This window comes from Paramormyrops kingsleyae, chromosome 4 (genome assembly GCF_048594095.1).
Source record: "Paramormyrops kingsleyae isolate MSU_618 chromosome 4, PKINGS_0.4, whole genome shotgun sequence".
Taxonomy (NCBI): Eukaryota; Metazoa; Chordata; class Actinopteri; order Osteoglossiformes; family Mormyridae; genus Paramormyrops; species Paramormyrops kingsleyae.
The window spans coordinates 45533957-45555183 of NC_132800.1; the positions used below are offsets into that span (position 1 = coordinate 45533957).

The following is a 21227-nucleotide window of genomic DNA, read 5'->3' on the forward strand; positions in this document are numbered from 1 at the left end:
GGTGGGTCATCAGTATTTACAGAGGAAAGTAAGTCCTGCTTTATCAGTAAATAAAGTATTTAAGCGTAGATACGTGTTAAGAACTTATTACTGCTCCCTTTTCATGTGATCAGGCCGTATTTAAGGCCAAGACTTATAGAACGTTCCAGATCATCTCACTCAGGTTTCGTAAGCAGGGACCTCCATGGCATCTCACCACAGATGCAGTGCACAGATGCCTATCTATCTCCTGCCACAGCTCAGCATGGCTCGCTAACGACCGACAGATGACTGTCAAAGAGCCCTTAGTACAGCCTGCACATGTGTGCGCGTGTCAGAGGCGTGTGTGTGTCAGCGGGCAGCTGACTCTGATGCAGGGACCACTTGGACTAGTGCAAAAGGTTGTATTTCAGAGTTGGGGGGGCCAGATGCATGCCTCTGCTGTTTGTCACTGGGGAGGTTATAATTTGATTGAGGGTTCAGGGGGCTGATGGGAAGGAGATGGAAAGAGATTTCTGATTGAGAATGATAGTGCATGCTCCCTGTATGTGTGTGTGTGTGTGTGTGTGTATATATATACACTCACCTAAAGGATTATTAGAAACACCATACTAATACGGTGTTTGACCCCCTTTCGCCTTCAGAACTGCCTTAATTCTACGTGGCATTGATTCAACAAGGTGCTGAAAGCATTATTTAGAAATGCTGGCCCATATTGATAGGATAGCATCTTGCAGTTGATGGAGATTTGTGGGATGCACATCCAGGGCACGAAGCTCCCGTTCCACCACATCCCAAAGATGCTCTATTGGGTTGAGATCTGGTGACTGTGGGGGCCATTGTAGTACGGTGAACTCATTGTCATGTTCCAATTTGAAATGATTCAAGCTTTGTGACATGGTGCATTATCCTGCTGGAAGTAGCCATCAGAGGATGGGTACATGGTGGTCATAAAGGGATGGACATGGTCAGAAACAATGCTCAGGTAGGCCGTGGCATTTAAACGATGCCCAATTGGCACTAAGGGGCCTAAAGTGTGCCAAGAAAACATCCCCCACACCATTACACCACCACCACCAGCCTGCACAGTGGTATCAAGGCATGATGGATCCATGTTCTCATTCTGTTTACGCCAAATTCTGACTCTACCATTTGAATGTCTCAACAGAAATCGAGACTCATCAGACCAGGCAACATTTTTCCAGTCTTCAACTGTCCAATTTTGGTGAGCTCGTGCAAATTGTAGCCTCTTTTTCCTATTTGTAGTGGAGATGAGTGGTACCCGATGGGGTCATCTGCTGTTGTAGCCCATCCGCCTCAAGGTTGTGCGTGTTGTGGCTTCACAAATGCTTTGTTGCATACCTCGGTTGTAATGAGTGGTTATTTCAGCCAAAGTTGCTCTTCTATCAGCTTGAATCAGTCGGACCATTCTCCTCTGACCTCTAGCATCAACAAGGCATTTTCGCCCACAGGACTGCCGCATACTGGATGTTTTTCCCTTTGCACACCATTCTTTGTAAACCCTAGAAATGGTTGTGCGTGAAAATCCCAGTAACTGAGCAGATTGTGAAATACTCAGACCGGCCCGTCTGGCACCAACAACCATGCCACGCTCAAAATTGCTTAAATCACCTTTCTTTCCCATTCTGACATTCAATTTGGAGTTCAGGAGATTGTCTTGACCAGGACCACACCCCTAAATGCATTGAAGCAACTGCCATGTGATTGGTTGATTAGATAATTGCATTAATGAGAGATTGAACAGGTTTTCCTAATAATCCTTTAGGTGAGTATATATATATATATATATATATATATATATATATATACACTCCTATATACCCCCCATCCCAATCCTAGTGCCAGTCTGCCTCCTGCCCTTTTCACTCATATTATTAATCATTATTTCTCCCTCCATCACATTTCCTCCAGTATCAGACGTACGGGTTTACACTACGTTTTTACAGATTAACGACCTACTGAAGGAACAGAAGACCCATAACCGTCACGCCATCTGCTGGACACGGTGTGCAGAGACACATATTCTTCATGGGAGGAGAAACAGAGCAAGAGAAAGGGGAACGAGGAAGTGAAGGCCAAGTGCCAGAGCTGAGGGGCATGGGTATGGGGGCAGATAGCCACTGGCGGAAGGGAGACATTATTACATTTCTATATTGACACACACCGTCAACTACGTAAAGAATAATTGACGACGGGCCGTTGAATTATTAGAAAAATAATGCACACCCGAGGTGGTGATGCGGCCACCATTTTAAAGCTAGCAATGGAGGCTTGAGCCGTTGATAGCAGACTAATGCAGTTAATAATGAAGTTATTAGAAAGAGAGCGAGAGAGACAGAGACACAGAGAAAGAGAAACAGAGAGAGAGAGAGAGAGAGAGCTTGTATGAATTAGGCTACCTCTGTGTGTCCCTCAACAGTGTTCTGAAGCACCGTCTCTAAACTGTAAGTCTGCTTTAAGACAACACGTTTTTGTGTGAGTGTGTAACCGTAGTGTGCGTGTGCAAGGACGTGTGATTGCAGTAATGAGACAGAAAAGCTTGTGCATGTATATTTATTCATTTAATTATTTATTCGTTCGTTGCATTTTTCTATTTATTGCAATAATAAATGAAACACAAAAGTCCTGAGGCATAGGCTATCAATATTATTTGTTGTACCTGCAATAATAACGGGAAAAAAATCATGCAGCAGGCCTACCAGCTGTATTATGTTTAATTTTCGATTCATGCTACAACTTAAAACATGTAGGTCTAGATAAATTATTTATTGAAATTAAACTGCACGTTTCCGTTAATTGTAAAATTAGACATCGAAAACGGCAGAAAATCGTCTGTCATGTTGTTGTTTTTGTTAGTACTGTGTGCTGTATAGGTACTGTATGCTAATTTCCGTTATTACAGTTAACTATGCGAAGTGATATGGAACTGTAATGCGGTCAAGAGAGCTGCCTGGAACTACGTTCGCCGTGCGTTTCCCTGAAAATAATTGCACACCTCAGAACGTTCGTCAGCCAATCAGATTCAAGCATTCAACGGTCCCGTAGTATAACTTGTTATATACCAGGGTACCAGGTGGTCGAAACCAAGCTAGGCAAGGCTGACGCCGGGGGGGTAGGGGGATGCTATCTGGCATTCTGCCCCTGAGTTGGGTGGGGGAGGACACAGGTAAGGGGGTGCAGAAGACTTGGCAGGGGGTTGGCTGGGTGGGGGCCGACACGTGCGCGAAACAAGGCCCTGGAGCGGATCAGCCCATATGCTGTGGTCACCGTCCACTGAACCATCAGCGTCACCCGATAAGGTGTGACGTGTGACATTGCCAGGCGGGGCTGCCACCCGCTCACACAGAAGGCACAGAAAAATGCTCCCTCATCGTGGTAAAGCTACTTTCCTCACTCCCAAGATGTCAAACTGCCCCCCACTGCACTCCTCTGACCTGATAACCCACCTGTAGGGTGCGCCCTGTTCACAGCCACATGGTGCAGGATGAAGGCAGGAGGTTTGGACAGTCTGAAGTGGCGATACAAACACCACATGGCGTTATGCCCATGTGAAGCTGTCCTCAGCCCTGATTGCTATTGGGGGGGGGGGGGGGGGCAAGGTTTAGAGTGAAACGGCTCGGTTTTAGAGGACGACAGCAGAAGTGTGTGTGTGTGTGTGGGGGGGGCTGAACGATACACCAGAAATCAATACCCATTACATTTTAAACAACACCCCCCTCCCCCCCAATATAAGAAACTAGCTGGTCGACAAGCGCCTCGTTAAGCGCGCTGAGGCTTTGAGGAGGAGACTGACAAAGAGGAGTGCGGGGTGGGGGGGGGTGACTGGTAAGGGGAAGTCCATGGTCTCCAATTAAAAAGGTCAGAGGATACTAACTGCTGGGGGCACCACTGCTCAACTGACACGGGAGGGAGTACATACGCACACAGACACACACATATACACACACACACACAGAAACACACACACACACACACACAGAGAGACACACACACATACACAAGACAGACAAACAGATTTTCACACCCAGGGAGAGGCCTCGATTAAAGGCCATGGCTTTGTTTATACACAGCCTGTGCTGAGCTGGCCCTCATGGGGACGGTGCTGTAATCACACTCACTCTGCTCTGTGTGTCTGTGCTCATTTAAAATGTGCCCTCAGTGGGATTCTGGGTGTTAATAAGCTAATCAGACCCCGCGATGGAGATGGCAGTGGAAACTACAGTGTCCAGAGGCTCAGCCACAGCTCCACATCCATGTTTGATGGCTGACACACATGGGGGCTTGCTCCTGTTCAGCAACGTGTCTTTGGACAGTTTTAAGCTCATTGTCTGCCTGACATGTGTGATTTCCGGCAGGACAGGAATTAAAATGACACAGTGCTGTGCTCATGAGCACATGTGGCAAGATACACACTTACAGTGTAATAAAATGAACGGGCCCTTTTTCACAGATAAGATGCTTGCTTTCCGCTCTATGCAGTGAGAATAGTGTTAAAACCAGTCCCTCAGCCCAATGATTAATGATACCCCCACCACAGCTTTAAACCTGAAATAGCCACAACCCCCCCCCCCCCCCCAGAAGCTGTTACATAGGCGATCCTGCACCTGAAAGCTCTCCAACTGCGACCAGAGCATTTCGGCAGCTCTATGCCTCCCGCGGGGACGGCCAGGAAGGGAGGCGATTAACTGCTCTGGTGATAATCGCTTCACTATTGGGGTCTTCAACCCGGAGCGAGGACAGCTAAGTTGGCTGGGAAGGTAAATAGACACCCAGGAAGGAAGGAGGTAAAAAGTGTCTGTCTGTCTGTTTGGGCATGTATATATTACATTGTGGGGACCTGCTATTTTGACCTTGTGGCGACATTATTTTTGGTATTTTGGAACCACAAAAGGAAACACAGTTTTATATAAAAAAAAACTAAAACAGCCAAAAGTATTTTGTTTGGTTACTTATGGTTAAGGTTAGGGCTGGATAGGGGTTAAGGTTGTCATAGGATTAGGGTGATGCTTATAGAAATAAATGGAGGGTAGATACTTAATCTCTGTGTGTGTGTGCGTGTGTGCGCGTGTGTGCGTGTGTGTGCGTGTGCGTGCAGACACACCAGCTAGTGCAGAATGTGCTTCATGCCTTAGGGCATGTGTCAGAGGTCCGTCTCTGCCTGAGGACACACTTTGCGATCTCTCTCTTTCTCTCTATATCAGACAGACCCAGAGACTTGCAGCTTAGTGCTTGTTTAGCACGTGCTATGGGCACAAAAGGCAGCTTCCCAGTAATTAAACCCCTCGTGCTTAATTTCCATTCCACTCACCACCCCCACTCCCCGCGCTTCCACTGACACGCTATCTCCCTGAAAGATTAACTGTCCTGTGTGCAGTGGTTGGACCCGATCGCTGCCATAAGAACAGCTCGTCCTGTCAGACCCGGACTTTCACCTAATTGCACCTCTAATTGGATTCAGGGGCAGGGGGGCTGGAACTCACAGAGCATACTCCTTGACTGTTAAATGCCCCCATCTTCAACAGGGGGCGGGGACAGTGGCCTTTTCAAAGCATTAATACAGACTTGCATGGGCTAGACATTAGCCTGAGACACTGGCCACATTGCACTGAGAGGCGGTATAAAGAACCGCTTCCAGGTCAAAGGTCAAAGGTCCCTTGCTGCACCAAGGATACCCTCCAGGCAGGTTTCCTGCCCATTACACTCAAGCCACATGGGTCAGTGGGGTAATGACTTTGCACCCCCCCCAACAAAACATCGATCATTCCTCCAAGGCATGGTCACAGTCTCTGCAGGATGCTAACCAGGAGCTGAGAGCTCCCATGTTTGAATGATAGCTGTAGTTACCTACAGCTCTCAAGCGGTAAATGTTACAGGGAATGGCACGGCAAAGACTCACAGGGAGAAAATGAGTATAGAATAAACTGTGCTGTAGATTATTGGTGGTGTGGACAGGCTGATCCTCGTGTGTTTAATGGCCAGGACCTTAACTCACGTGTACATACAGCTTGAATGGGGAACTCAGCACGTTGCCACAGTGACCGTATCTTCAGCTCCCTGAGCTGAGGGTGTGATCGAGACGGATGGTGAGCTTGGCAGACAGCTAAGGTTTGTGGGAGGGCACTCACCTGCAGCGGCATTGAATCCAGAGCCCTGGCAGCCGTCTTCGTCATCACACTCGCCGCTGGCGTCCGGAACCCCGCTGCCTGCCTCTAGCCACACCCCGCTGCTCCGCACCAATGTTGCCTCACCAACCATCTCCTGCAGAGAGAAGGTCATGGGGGGTCAGGACTCAACAGGCACAAACTCCTTCCCACACACGGGAAACAGCGAGGCTAAACTTTCCAAACTGAAAGAGCAGAGACAAAAATGACCCCACTTGAGGTCACCACCTCGCTTACATCTCCATGCCAATATTCAGCCGTGTTGAGCTGTCGGTTTCCATGGTAACCTGTCCACAAACACACCTGAAGGCTGCAATTCCTCTCCGTCCAGCTTCTGTCTGGTTTTGATTTTGGATGAATGAGAGTGCCACCTCTGGACAGAGGGGGACAGTGCATGCTGCACCTCAACACAATCAAATTGAGCGCCGGGTTTCCACTCTGCCATTAGTGTGTATAGCCAATCAGGGCAAACACCATCAGCAAGCACTCAATCCGCTTAAGAGACCAAGTCATCCTTATATTCATCCTCAAAATAAAAATGACTCTTTCATAAGATTCTGGAGCCCCCCCCCCATCCCTCCTGTCCAAGGAGTAGGACTTTGCTAATCAGATCGAGAATGAGAGCAGATGCTGAGCGACTCATCGGGCCCGACGTTTGGGGGGAGAATTAATTATCACGAACGAGTCAGCACTCCTCAAAGCGAATGAGCCGGCGTGAGATTGCGGGGAATTTGCTGTGAAATTAATGGGCCTGATTAGCAGCCTGACGCCTCAATGGGCTCCCCAAGTGTTTTTACATTTCCAAAGGTTGGGGCATCTGCTTTAATGGATGTGTGGGAGGGTGAGCGGGGGGGGAGGGGGTCACGCACTAATTTTATTCAGAATCCCGCTCAACAGAGATATCTGTTTCAGCAGGTGGTTTCTCGCAGCCCAGCACTTTTTCATACACCTTGATTTTTCATCTGAATGTTCCAGGTTAAATACAGTCCTGTACAGAGGGGCTCTGACTGGGACGAATGTTCATAAGCGCTGCGCCACCTGCTGTATTGGAGTGGAATGCCGTGCTCTGTGCTCCGCTCTGTTGGTGAAGCAGTATAATGTCGAGCCTGCTGGAATCACATCCATCCTCATCCTCCGATGTCTTCCTGGGGAGGAAGACCACGTGCAGAGCCTGTAGCTCAGGGGTGGGCAGTCTTATCCAGAAATTTCCATTGTGTATGCAAGTTTTCACTGCAATTCCCTAATCAGATTACTAATTAGAGGACTGATTGGCTGAGCAGTCCTCACACCTGGGTTTGAACACCTGACCTAACGGTTACCCCAAAGACCAGCAAACACACTGGCCCTTTGCATGTAAGACCGGCCACCCCTGCTGTAGCTGCTCCTCATGCTCTCTCCATGAACAGCCCCCATTTCATGGATCTTTAAATGCTCCCCCACCCTCTCCTTCACACTGAAGTACATACTTGTCAAGGCGCTCCCTCACTAATCCACAGCATAAGGCCAGCAACACATTCTGGGTAGTTACAGCTAATTCTGATCTATGCTAACAGCACTAGCATCCTGGTGTTGCTGAAAACATACAAGATGGACAGATAAGCATCCTCACTGAGGGATTCAAAATGCCCGGCTAGCTAATATTATGGATTAATCTCTATTAGGTTCAACACTGGGCTCCAATATTTTATTTTATGGACCCAAACTAACCAAATGACTCCACGGCGGCTTGTCTTGTTTAGAAAATGCTTGATTCACATGCTCCTCTGTGTTAAAGACTACGGGCCATGGAGAATCCGCATCAACACCATGTAGCCCGAATAACTGACAACGACCGAACATCTACATGGGCCTTGGGCGGTGATGTCATAAGAGGAAGTAATGTCACAGTGCTGGGCAAGCCTTATATGTAGTCTGAGCCGAACAGACATTTTCCTTAGGGACCTTTCCATCCAGCCTGGTCCATCCAGGACGGGGGGAGAACTGACAAGCACACATGGAAATTAACAGGCTGGCCGGACACCTACATTCCAGCACATGATTTCTGAGCCTCCTGAAGGGGACGCTGCATTTCTCCTGACCAGGATGGGGGTGGGATGCATTGGTCCACAGGCCGCTGGAGGATCCTGATCTGTTCGCCTTTTAAATGCCCATATAATTGGTGTCCCCCCCAGGAAAGCAGTTGGCCCACTCCAGCCCGGCTGCTGTGTGTGTTGTGAGATAAGCACGCACTGGCCTTCGCTTACGTAATTAAATCCACAGCAGTGAAATTGCTAATTTAATAAAGGTATTTGCAGCCTAATCAGAGAACAAAGAACAGCTTCAGCTGAAGTCCTATTACTGCTGACAGGGTATTAACTGACACGGTGAGGGGAAAAAAGCATTTAATCACACAGAGCCCCCACAGAGCCCCGCGGCCATTTAATTAGCGATGGAGTAATTAATTAATTATGCACCATCCCGGTTAAAGACCACGCCGGCCCGATCAAAGCTTCCTGGCTAATTGTTCTCCCTGATTGTGTGGCGCAATTAAATGCTCCCTATTTAAAATCGGTATTAGAAGCAGTCAATCAATGGCTGCAAGCAGCGGTGGGGTGGCGCGCGGGGGGGGGTCAGGAGATACGTAACAGAATGTGACTGGCCAGGATGAGAGGAAGAGGAGAAGAGAGGCAGTCTCATCATCCTCCTGCCACAGACCACAACCCCCTCCCCCTAAGCCTTGGGAAGCCCCCTCACCCCAAAACATTTCTTAGAGTACTGGTGACTTTTTGTTGAGGTGGAGTCAGGTGGGCGGAGCTGGTGGTCAAGGAGCCAATGGAAGGGCTTGATTAGTTTGACCACAGGGTTGGGATCGTCATCCAGGGAGCTGCGTAAGAACCGAGTGAAGCAATGCTTCAGCAAACTGACACGGGGCAGATGGCTGCCCCCCCTCCCCAGACAGGGAGTTAGTCATTACTGTAATGCAGCTGGACTACACAGCTCACTCCACACCCCAGGATCTATAAAGCTGATATTATCTTTGCCCCTTCAGAGAAACATCATCTCATAATTATTCGGACACCCCCACATTTAATATAAAATATTACTTTAATGCCAGTGTGTCCCCACCACATTCAAAATGCTTCTGACGCTCCTGCCTGCAGGATTTCAGGGTGGTCACAGGTCTCCAAATGACCCCCCCCCCCCCCCAGTGACGTCAGTGAATCTCATCTTTCTGCTTAGAGTGAGAAAGTGTCCACCGTGTAAGACATTTGAAACCATATTTCATAAGAACATGAGCCTTTCGAAGCACATTTAGGCTTCAGTGCTTCCCTTGGTTTTACAAATGCAGAGGGGGTGGGGTTTTTATCGCACCCTAATATATGATTGGTGGACCTTGGTAAATCACAGTGTTCAGGAGAAGCTGAGTGACAAGTGCAGCAGCCACTCCTCAGCTGTCCTCAGTTTGAACCATCCGGCTGAATGGGTAACGGCTGTCAGAATCTTGGACAGAGGTCCAGTCAGGCCAGCATATAGGTCAAAGAGAACCATACTCGGATACTAGTGCTAGACACTAGAAGCTAATGGCCGTGTGTCAGCCCAGAGAATATGACCGTGAAACATGGAGATGCACTTCAAACAGCTGTGGGCTAGATAAAAGTGCTATTTCTGAGCGTTGACACTAAACACTCACGTCAGACGGGATGAAAGCCCTCCACACCACCATGCCTGAATCAGTCGATCAAACGCATGATTCTGCTTCCCCTGCTGTGGGCGCGTCTGTCGCTCCGCGTAAGAGGGTCTGCTCGGAGAACAGTGTATACCATGCTGTAATTATGCTCTGCAGACACGAGCACTCAGGAGGGTGGGCCCGGCCTGGCAGCTAATCGATCAGTGCTATAGTGTGACGTTGTTTCTCCCAAAGCCTCCCGCTTAGCCTCGCATTCATTCACTTCACGGTGATTCCTCCTCATCTGAAGCAACTCTCCGTCACGGAGCTGCTGTGTTGATCCCCTCAAATCCAGCTTGTTTACCAGCTTGGGGCCAACCTGCAATATAGCAGACATTAATGGCCTGAATTTCAGGACGTGGTGATTAGCTTAGAAGACAGAACCCTCCAGAAATGCTGTGAGTTTGTGTCAAGGCTTGAAAATTGTGTCGGTACGTGCTGACATGTGGAGGTCGCAGCTTGTAACCAGGCACTTGTGTCACCTTCATCAGAGCCATACTTAGTAATTTTGTTGGGGGGGGTGATGACATTTTCTTGACTGACTCTTAGGCCCTGTTCACACCTGGTATTAACATGCATCCCTGGTGATCCAATCACAAGTGGACAGTGTTAATTACAGGTGTGAACGCACCCAAAACGCATCAACTTCCAATCACTGAAATTGCATTTGGAGGTGGTCTGGGACACATATGGCCACATTCTTATAACAGTATGAACACGAATGTGTCCCGAGTCACACTGAAGAACCAGCTACTTAGCTGACATCCTTGTGTGGGTGTAAGTACCTAGGTACACATTAAACACGTGAATGGTATTTGACATATGATTTATGTTAGAACATCTGTCAGTGCAGAATTAGTCACATCATTTCCCCTACCACACCAAAAAATAAGTTTGAATCTGCTGGGAAGCTGGTCGCGACCTTTCCATTCCATTCGCATGGAAAGTTGTCAAACTGAGCATCATTAATGTTCTCCGCAAAAATAAATTGTGTAAGAAGTGATTCATTAAAGAAAGTGTAATGGAACACATATTTGTTTAGTATGCATATGTGCCGAACAAATGCAGCAAATCCGGAACCCTTGTGTGTTTCCCTCCAGCAACAGTCGGAAAGGGGCAGATGAAGCCATGCCACTACGCATGAGCGTGTACTTCCTGATGTGAAGCTGGAAGTTAATGTTAATTCAAGTGCAGGACAGGTATTTTTAAAAGCTGCACCATAATTGTCGTGCCCTGCTTGTCCGATCCTCCTATGTGCCACGGCCCCTCGTTACCTCATGTGGAATCCCCGTGTTACCAGCTGTTTCTCATTGTTGTTAATTAGTCCTGTGTATTTAAGTCCGCATTCGAGTATGTTTCCCCAGTCCAGTCATTAACGTTGTGTGACATGTTTCCGAGTGTTTTCGACCCGAATAAATCCCACGTTACCCAACCCCAAGGCTTATGTGCTGCTTCTCCGGTTGTTATTATCATGACAATAATGGATATTTATTTTGTTATGCTTTTTATTTTTTGAGGCAATATTTCTGTTGCACGGTTCTAATATGAAGCTGAATACAGTACAGATCAGGTACAGTTAATTTTCTAATTATGCACCTTAATGGATATTTATTTTTATTTACTTGAGAGAATATTTATTTTCATTTACTTTTAAGTACATTTTAGTTTTTTATTAGTAGGTTGCAGCAGTATTGACAGGGACTTTTTACTTAAGAAAAACATTCATACACTACGTTCAATAAACCACTGTTTAATAAAGTAAAAAAAGAAAAATTGTTTTGCTTGTTTTACCCCTGCTGTACATAAAACAAACCTGTCAGCATGGTATAAAAACACCTGAGACAATATGACTGTGCTAACGGCTAACAGTTAGTGGCTAACAGCATGATCCAAGGCAGATCTAAGGAGCAGTAGCTGTGTGACCGCTAACAGGCAGCGACTAACAGCACGATACATGGCAGTGCTAAGGCACAGTAGCTGTGTGAGCGCTAGCAGCTAGTGGCTAACACCATGATCCAAGGCAGTGCTAAGGCGTAGTAGTTGTGTGCTTGCTAACAGCTAGTGGCTAACAGCATGATCCACCAAAAACAGCTGGATTGGGGGGGAGGGTGGTCTCACATTCAACACACATGTTAAAATCCGCTGGGTGGCCAGATAGCAAAAAATACGATCCCAGAGAGATGCCTGCGTTTGTGTTATTTTTTCAGCCTTGGAGCATATTTATGTTTTCCTTGGGGAGGGGGGGGGTGTCCCAGTATTCCAGGCCAGCAGTATTCTGGCATCAAACTTCATTGTGGTATTTAACCCACCCACCACAAGAGGGTCGATAGCAATGCCTTATCCCACTATAGCAGTTAAAAGGGCATTAAGGAGTTTTACTGACATCACCCAATCATTTGGGTGCAGCCTGAAAAGAAGCTTCTAACCCAAACTCTCTATTCATGCCTGAGTCTCAAAGACAAAATAAAAACAAATGGAACAGAGGCAGGCATATTGAGTGTTACCACGGTGATGGGACCTGCCCTGCTTGCCACAGCTGCACAGAAAGCGTGTGTGTGTGTGTGGGGGGGGTGGTCTGTGTGGGTCTGTGTGTGTGTGTGTGTGGGTGTGTACTCATGCCTCAGGAACTAGCCCACCTTCCCACATCCCCTCCCCCAGACACAGTCCCTGCTCCAGCCTGCGTCTACAGGCAAGGTCGCTCCCACAATGCCGTGTGAAGGGGGGAGGGCTTCGGGTCGTCACTCAAAGTCAGATGGGCAAGTGGCAGGGGGGGCAGGTGGAAGAGGTGGGTACAGGGGCTGATGGGTATTTAGCCCACGGCCAGATACGCTGCTGCTTTCGGAACACTGACGGGGAATCTGGGTGCTATCTGAGCTCAGCTTGCCTGACAGCTTCCGGAGTGCTCTGTGTCAGTGCCGCCTGCACTGCGGAACATCCCGGGTGTTTACTGTCTTCCAGTAACATTGCGAGCTCATGGCAGGTGGCCTTGCTGGTCCCCTGTCCTCAGAAAAGCTGACACGTTGTCTATATCACTGCCTCTCTATTCACATTTACTGGGATTCACAGGACAAGATGGCTGCCCATTTCACCACGGCCCCGACAGGCATGAGTGCATGTTACAGGACAAATTCCTTAGTTGCGATATATAATATCGTTTGCTTGGTGTAAGCCGGGGCAGCATCACTCCTCTGAGAGGATAAAAGTATGAGGAATAGGAGCTGTTAGCCGGGGCTGGACAGGGAATGCGAAGGCACCGACGGGCCGGTTTGGGTCGGGCCGGGTAGGACCTACCTGATTAAAGAGCTCAAGCTTCTCCTTCAGCTCCAGCAGAACCGGGTCTGCGCTGCGCACCTTGATCTCTGGGTTCAGCTTCTGGGCCTGCAGGCCGCTGCCCACCACTCGTCCAGAATAGCTGGGGGGCAGAGAGTCAGTGGAATGAACACAGGATGATCACGGCATTGGCACACATGCCCGGGGGTATGGCCTTGCTTTTCACTTTAATATGATAGATTGACCATAAACTAGAACAAAACAAAAGAAGAGTGAGTCTATCAGACCCCAGCGTCGAGCTGCATCTTCTGGGGCGGTCCAAAAACTGTCTGGATGACCATAACAGACGCCCGAACAAAGAGGCGCGCATCATAAGCAGCACACACTGTTTTTAACTCCTCAGACTGTACACCAGAATTGTGCTGCCCCCAGCACCTTGGATAGATCACAGGCCCCCCTTACATGAGCGATTCAGTATCGGGTCGGGAGAACCATGACCGACACACATATGGGCTTCTCCCATATGATTCATTCCCATCAGCGGACGGGAGTGGAGGAGGGATAAGGGGGTGTTCCTGCTCTTTTTTCTGATCCCTGACCTCCCACCTTCTCAGATGATCTGGCCATTAGCGATGATTAGCGGCCATCTTGGTCACAGCTGAAGGGACACACCCTTTCTAACCGCAAAGTGAAGGTGGAGGACTATAATCAGGGCTTCACCTGCTCAGCTCAGCTGTAATTCTAGGATTTGGGTGGGGGCCATAAGAGGGGCCCATAATTCATATAGAGGGGCCAACTTTATTTTATGTTTTGAATTGGTGAGTTACTGGGGAGGGGGCACCCTTGGAGCTAATCCACTTTGCGAGTACCCCTGTGCCCCCTCCCCAGTACATGCACCTAGCTCACCGGCCTCAGTCCCCCAGGACACAGTCAGCAGCTTGTTCCTGCATGACGTGCCCCCCAAACCCCACATGATCATGTCTGAGTGTCCTCCTGCTCTCCAGTGTTCCTGACCTGGGCTTGGACCTCATCACCATCAGCAACAGCAGGGGCTGTGACTTATCACATACACACCCAGCCCAGTCCAGCCCCAGGGCTACATTGCAGGCATACAAGCTTCAGAAGCTGGATACAACATGCAGGGAATTCTGTGGTACGCTTTGAGTAAACACCAAAGAAAAAGAAACAGGGATAGGACATGAAAACACATGTTCTTCCAAATCTGGGAGTATTTACTTAGAAATCCATGTTTCTGGTGCCCAAATGGCTCCGCTGGAGATTGCAGAAGCCTTGTGGACAGTCAGGGGGATCCACATGGCGGGAATGTCACGGTCTCTCGTTTGGGTCAGAATTGAGGCAGAACCAGAGCCGCAGAGGCAGCATGGGGTGGTCCGGAAGAATGGTGGGTCAAAGCTTGGTTTAAGGTTTCCATGAAGACCGAATATCATCCCTCCATCATTTTCATCATCGAAGTCACATGCAAACGTTTCCTGCCCGTTCAACTAAACACCACCGTGAAAAAATCTGTGCTGACAGAACAAAACGTGGTGCCACTGATGGGTTCTCCATCCCAAAAATGAAGGGATGAAATGGAGGAGATCCCAAATGATGGGAGTGCTGGGGACGTGTTAAACAATTCATGCCAGGCTGATCCTCCTGAAGCATCCCCACCTCCGTCTGTAGATGCATCCTGCATTCCCGCTCTGACACCCAAAGGGGCCAAAAGTCGGGTCACAGGGCTCCGTGGCAGAGCAGCGGAGGTGGGGAAGATGGCGAGGAACGGGAAGACAATTAGCCTGTCACCCCCCAAGGCCTTCCCACACAGAGGGCTTGTACACACGCATCACTGACCGACGAGGCACCACAGGGCCTCTATTAATCCTGCCATCGTGCATCAAGCACCACGTGCCTGCACCGGTCGGCCGCTGCATTGAGACATATATTTCAACCCCTGTATTAGCTTAGTCATTTCATCTTGTTTGTTTGACTCATCTGCCGGCCCCTGGAGGATGGGCTCCCCCTTTGGGTCTGGTTCCTCCCAAGGTTTCTTCCTCTTAGGGAGTTTTTCCTTGCCACCGTTGCCTTTGGCTTACTCAATGGGGGGTCCTTACGAGGCAGAAATGTAAAGCGCATTGAGACAATGTAATGTTGTGATAATGCGCTATATAAATAAAATTGAATTGAATTGTTTCTAAAGATTGGTGTAGGCAGTAGTTTGCTTATGTCTGACAGTCCAGATCCAACTAGTCGATTGTTTTGGTCTGGTTTTACGGCAATGCTTTGGCTATGCCTTGTCAGAACGTCTCCTTGACACCTTAGGGAAGCTGTTACCCAATCAGTGAATGCTATGGCACTGCAGTGAAGGTGTTAGCCAATCAGTGAATGCTATGGCACTGCAGTGAAGGTGTTAGCCAATCAGTGAATGCTATGGCACTGCAGTGAAACTGTTAGCCAATCAGTGAATGCTATGGCATTGCAGTGAAGATATTACTCAATTAGTGGAGGCTTTGGCCTTAACCGGGTTGCCCTGGTGGCCCTGGTACACTGCATTTGTAACTAGGCCAAGTGGCCTGCATCTATTTTTAACCAGAATCCATTAACCAGTTAGACTAACCTCAGCCAATGAGCTTCTAAAAGGGAAGCACACAATCTTCAAGTTACGGGAAACGTCGCTGTATCCATTTAGACCATTTCTAGAGCATATTACCAGTGGAAGCCAGGAATTCTGCCTTTCCATGGGTAAGGCCGCGGAACCCTGTGATCCCTCTAGGTTAGCATTAGCATAGCCGCGCTGGTACTGCTTGGTGACTCAGCCGCCCGACCAAAGTGGATTCCTGCCGTCGAGCGATGGGCCGCGGGATCCTCTGCACGAGCTTACAGGCTGAGGCCAAACATACGGAAACAGTAAGCTCCGGAAGGTTCCCCTGTGGGAAAGCAGAGGCCTCGCTTCTCCCAGAATAATTAGTGGCTATGCTGCTGCTGAAGTCAGGATTCCTGCACCGGGAAGGAACGCCGTTGCTGCATGTCATGAAAGAAGGCAGCAGACGGGCATGCGTATGAGAAGGCCGTATCCGCGGCGACAGTGACACCTTTCTGGGACACCCTCACACATAGAGGAAGTGGGTAATTTTTCTAGCAAATCAGTAACTTGGCTGCCCACCTCACCGCCTCCTTGAACCCCTGGCCAGTCCGCCCCACGGAATCAAATGTCCACCAGGTGGCAGACCTTGGGGTTGTGGGTTCGAAAGGTGTGCAGGGTTGTGTCTGCAGGAACTGCTCATACACCAGGGCAGTGTTTGATGGCTCAGTGCCGACCAGTGTCCAACGGACTGGGCCAGAGCGGCTCCAGAAACCCGGCGACTTGAGGTAATGGGACTGGCCCAAACCGCCGCAAGCCTTTGCGTCTCCCCTCAGAAATGTGAAAATCGTTCCGGCACTCTTTAGGAAAAAAAAAAGCATTAAAGACAGCGCCAGGCTGGCTGGCACGCGGCGTGAACATGTGCTATGGACGTGCTCCGAGCCGGACTGGGCCACCCCACCCTCTGCTGACCACCCCCACCTCCACCAAACACCACTCTGCAAATGGGCATTTTTCCAGACAACAAAGCAGCCACGGAGTCTCCCCCCTCCTCGTGACAGAGCCCTCCTACCCCAGGCCTAACCCCCACCACCACAAGATCAACTGATCTGGGATCAGTTTGCGAGGCGCTGGGTCTGAGCACACCTGAACTCACTTTATTCCCCCCAATGGAGGCTAATCAGGTGAAGTCGGCTTAGGAATGTAGACGAACCCGAAATGGAGAGGTCAGAGGCCAGCTCTGACTTGGGAGGGGGGCAGTGTGGACTTCTGGAGTTGCCTGGCTCATCTCTGTCCACATGGGGGTGAGGGGGGGGATTGGACATTGTCATGGGGGGAGGATTTTATGAATGAACCACAGATTATAAACGTACAGACTGCCCTCATTAAGCCCCGATCAAAGGGGGGCGTGGCCAGCTGCGGGCTGATTCCTGTAATTAAGGCGCACTCGTTTCCTCCTCCTGTTCCCCTTACCCCTGTGCACCCCCCCCCCCCCCCAGCTAAGCCAGGGCCACAAGACACGCATTATCTGACCAACGCTCTGCTGGCTTCTGGAAAAGTTTCCCACAGGATCTGGAGAGACTGCAATGGTGTAAGTAATTGGCGCTATGTGAGCTCTCCTGTGGAGGAGACGACCTGTGACAGCAGGGAAACGCTAGGCTGAATGTTCTGGACATTGTGGAAGTGGACCGTGTCGTCATGGAGGCCAGAAGGACCCCCTGCCCTGATACCCAACACAGAGCACAGGCAGCTTAAACCTCTCCTCCCCATATGCGGCGGCCCCTGTCTCTGAGTGGAGGCCTGGCCAGGGCGAAACATGGACTTTATTAGAGTCAGCTACTCCCCCCCCCCCACCCCACCCCACCCTGTGGGAAACCAGAGCGATAGGAAGCCAATTACTGAGGAATGCCTAGCAGAGGTGCTGTGTAAAGAGGCAGACGATCTACTGCTCAGATTGGGCCCCTGTGCTGACTACCCCTACCCCCTACCCCCCCCCCCCACCCCCCATACACACACACAACATGCTACATTAGCTACCTAGTCACTTCTGAATAAATAGCTGCTTAAGGCTAAGTGGCTCAACAAAGTTTTTGGCTCCTAGCAGGTTTCCTATGCGACAAGGTCCCGCGTGCATCTGCTACGGTCACCCCAAGTCCTGTACTGCCCCCTGGTGGCCACATGCGTGAATGCGCTCACCTTCAGAGCTGCAAGCTACAGCGGCTCCCTCCACTTTCAGAGGCACTGCTCTTACTCTGGTTACCGATTTTTTTTTTTTCAAATTAACCTGTACTTCTTACTATCTGTTATTCTGTTGACCTCCAGGTTACATGTGGATCAGAAGGGGGCGCTGCCATCAGTCATAATAATTGACAGGGTCACCTCGAGGGAGGGGGGGCAGTTTCTGGAATGAGGCTCTTTTTTAAAAAAGGAAAATGAACAGCAGGTCCTCCACAGGGTCAGATCAAAACAAAGACAGCGGGAGGTCTTCTAGGGGGGTGGGGTTCAAACAACCAGAACAAGGTGGGCCCCCCCGAGAAGGTTACCTGGACCTTCTGGCTCATAGCATAAATGAGACACAATCTCCGTCATATTTTATTTATAAGTGTGGTTTTATGGTTCAGCTTTGCTCATATTTCACAACAGCATGTCCTCCCTCGATGAAGCAGTAGGTACTTCCCGGGGGGGTTTGGAGGCCAGAGACCCAAAAGACACATTACATACTCTGGTCCTGAGTGACACTGTTCTGATAAATTCCCTCGGAGCTGAGGGGCTGGGGGACCTCTAGCCAGTAAGCTAGAGAAGGACCAGGGGGGAGTGGAGGTGGAGGTTAAAATTGTCTGTTTCCCCAAAAGCCAAAGAGCTTTCTGGATGCGTCTGGGGTCACGGGGTCAGACCTAGTCATTCTGGAACCCTTCAATCAGGAATGAGAAATGAGTGCAGAGGGTTAATCCAGGTCACTTGCACCTGGCCTTTGCGGAGAGTTACATTTAGCTGATAACCAGCTTAACCTCCCTGGGACTGACTAGCTGACCGGGTTACCTATCACACTGTTTGCTGGAGCAGTTTAGGTGACAGCATCGGAGTCCCTTCTGAGATAGAGGTCCTGTCTGAGCACACAACGCTTTAAGGATCAGCTTCAAACCCAGCCAGGGGGGGAGTGCACGGTCTTTGGGAGTGAGCTAATTAAACAAGGACTCTCCACCGGGCCAAAGCACTGTAAATTAACCCAGCAGTGATGCAACAGAGAGCCCTGGCATGCCTTTCCCTTTCTGGGAGAGAGGGGACGCAATTGTACTACTAGGTCTGGTTGATTTGTGGGGCCCAGTCAGACTGAAAAACGTAGATTCCTGTCGAATGTGGACCACGCCCTGGCTGGTGGACGTGGCATTTTGTTCCTTCAAAAACACAACGTCCTGTAAACATGGAACAACTCCCTAGTCTGCTAGGCCCAGGGAACAACTCAGTCAAACACCATCACGTGAGTTTATGACATCCTGTGCCTGTAACTCTGCCGCGTGTTTAGTTTGCGGGATTCGTCAGCGTGTTGGGGTTGAGAAGGGGACTTGGGAACAGGGGATGGTGGTTTGGGATCACGGGAAGATCCCGTGCCGGGTCAGAATCGCTTCAGTAAACAGCAACCATAAAGCAGCCAGCCATGTGAAGACTGAATATGCAAGAGTAAAAATGTGCAGCCTGAGTCACCAGCAGGGGGCAGTTTATCCCCAAATGTCATTTTTCCTGAGGACATTTCATTCAGCTGTGACAGGGCAGGGGCCCTAGGAGGGTGCTGGGCGGGGGAAGGCATCAAGCTGATTGTTTTCCCTAAAGATCATTAAATTGAAGCCATTATAAAAATGAGCTGGGGTGTAGGGTCAGGGTTCCAGATCAATGCCGAGGTCCAAGAGGAAAGGTGCCAGCATAAACACACCTAAAGAGAGAGAGAGAGAGAGAGACAGACAAACAGACAGACACGCAGACAGACACATTTACAGACAGTCACCCAGACAGGCAGACACACTGACAGACAGACACACATAGACAGACACATAGACAGACAGACACATACATTACATACATAAGACAGACAGACAGACACAAACACACATACATATAGACAGACACACTCACAGTCAGACAGGCAGGCACACACACAGACACAGTCACAGATAGACACACAGACAGACACATACACACAGACACACACACACAGGCAGACACACATGCACACACACACACCCACAGGCACACACAGGAACACACTGCACTCTATCTTGTGGTGAAACTCCATAGGACCAAACTGCAAAAAACATGTGAAAGTCAGCTTGATAATAGTTTTTCTGCTTTAGGTCTTCAACTGAAAAAATAAACTGAGGCATTTTCACCCTGTAAGTCTATCATCTGCATTTCACTAGGTCATGGGATGTGACTGTAATGAAGGATCTAAGTGATCGGAGATGCACAAGGCATGATGGGTGGGTATTCTACAAGTTTCTAATGTGTCAGGAACCCTGAGTGAAGCATGAAAAGGGCCAGAGCTCCACGCACAGAACAAACTCCCACCCAGGGCTTAGCGCTGCTTGATTAAACCTCCCGAGGATCCAGCTGACAGCTACTCCTGACCGGAAGGTTGTCGACTCGAATCCCAGAATATTACACTCTCATGCACATTTGGTTTCTCTCCAGCTGTTCCCCTGGATTAAGGTCTGGCTCATCAATTTAGGAACATCACCCCCCTTCATTTAAGTCAAGAAAATAACCTGCAAATCCGACTTCTGAACAGCCCTCTGGCCATGTGGGTCGGAGTGGCCCGCAGCCCGGATGTCTGCTACAGGTCTCCCCCCAAGAACTGGGACCGCTCCAGATCTCCCAGGGGAACGACTTTTCCCTGGTTACCAGGCGACACCAAAAAGAGTGACGTGGTAAGTAAATCTGTGTGTCTGATCTGCATGACAATGGGCCAGGACCCTCAGAAGCAGGCCGCCTCTGCTTAAGGTCCAGCAGCACGCTCCTGAATCCCACGGCGACCCGTTCATGTGAGCCCGTCTTATGACACGCACCTAATTCTGCTGTTGGGACCCTTTGTTGCTGCTACCATCCTGCTCTCTTAATCTCTGTAGACAAATTCCCGCTTTGTCTCCTAAGCTGTATCTCCTGGGGCTAACTGCCCATCCATCTTGGCACCGGCCCACACGGGAGGCTCAGGGCGACAGGGCCACTTCTCAACTGGAGGCCCAGGCTGGGGAGGCCCAACATCCCAGACAGAATACCACAAAAGGAGAACCTTCTATAAATGACGCAGCAGCTCACCATGGGGTGTATAGATCAGCTGAAAGCTGATTGGTTGTCAGAATGTCCCCTTGCCTGTCACTCACCGTTTCAAAACATATCCTTGGCTGGTGATATGGTTGACCTCATCTGTATGAATTATGGCTGCACTTATGCCCCCCCAGCTTAAAAAATCCCAGAATCAGCCTGCAGACTGCGGAAAAGCAGTAAACCAGAGATGGTGGAC

The 21227-nt window shown here is 49.5% G+C and overlaps 1 protein-coding gene across 2 annotated transcripts in view; it reads right to left on the bottom strand.

Annotated features, from left to right (window-relative positions):
- LOC111834039 (glypican-5-like) overlaps window positions 1-21227 on the bottom strand; it is a 54696-nt gene that overhangs the window by 2196 nt on the left and 31273 nt on the right. For both annotated transcript variants that reach the window (XM_023792909.2, XM_023792907.2), the window contains 2 exons: window positions 13159-13279; window positions 6126-6258 (listed from right to left, as the gene is read on the bottom strand). In XM_023792909.2, coding sequence (XP_023648677.2) covers window positions 6126-6258; window positions 13159-13279 — 254 coding nt within the window. The remainder of the gene's footprint in view (window positions 1-6125; window positions 6259-13158; window positions 13280-21227) is intronic.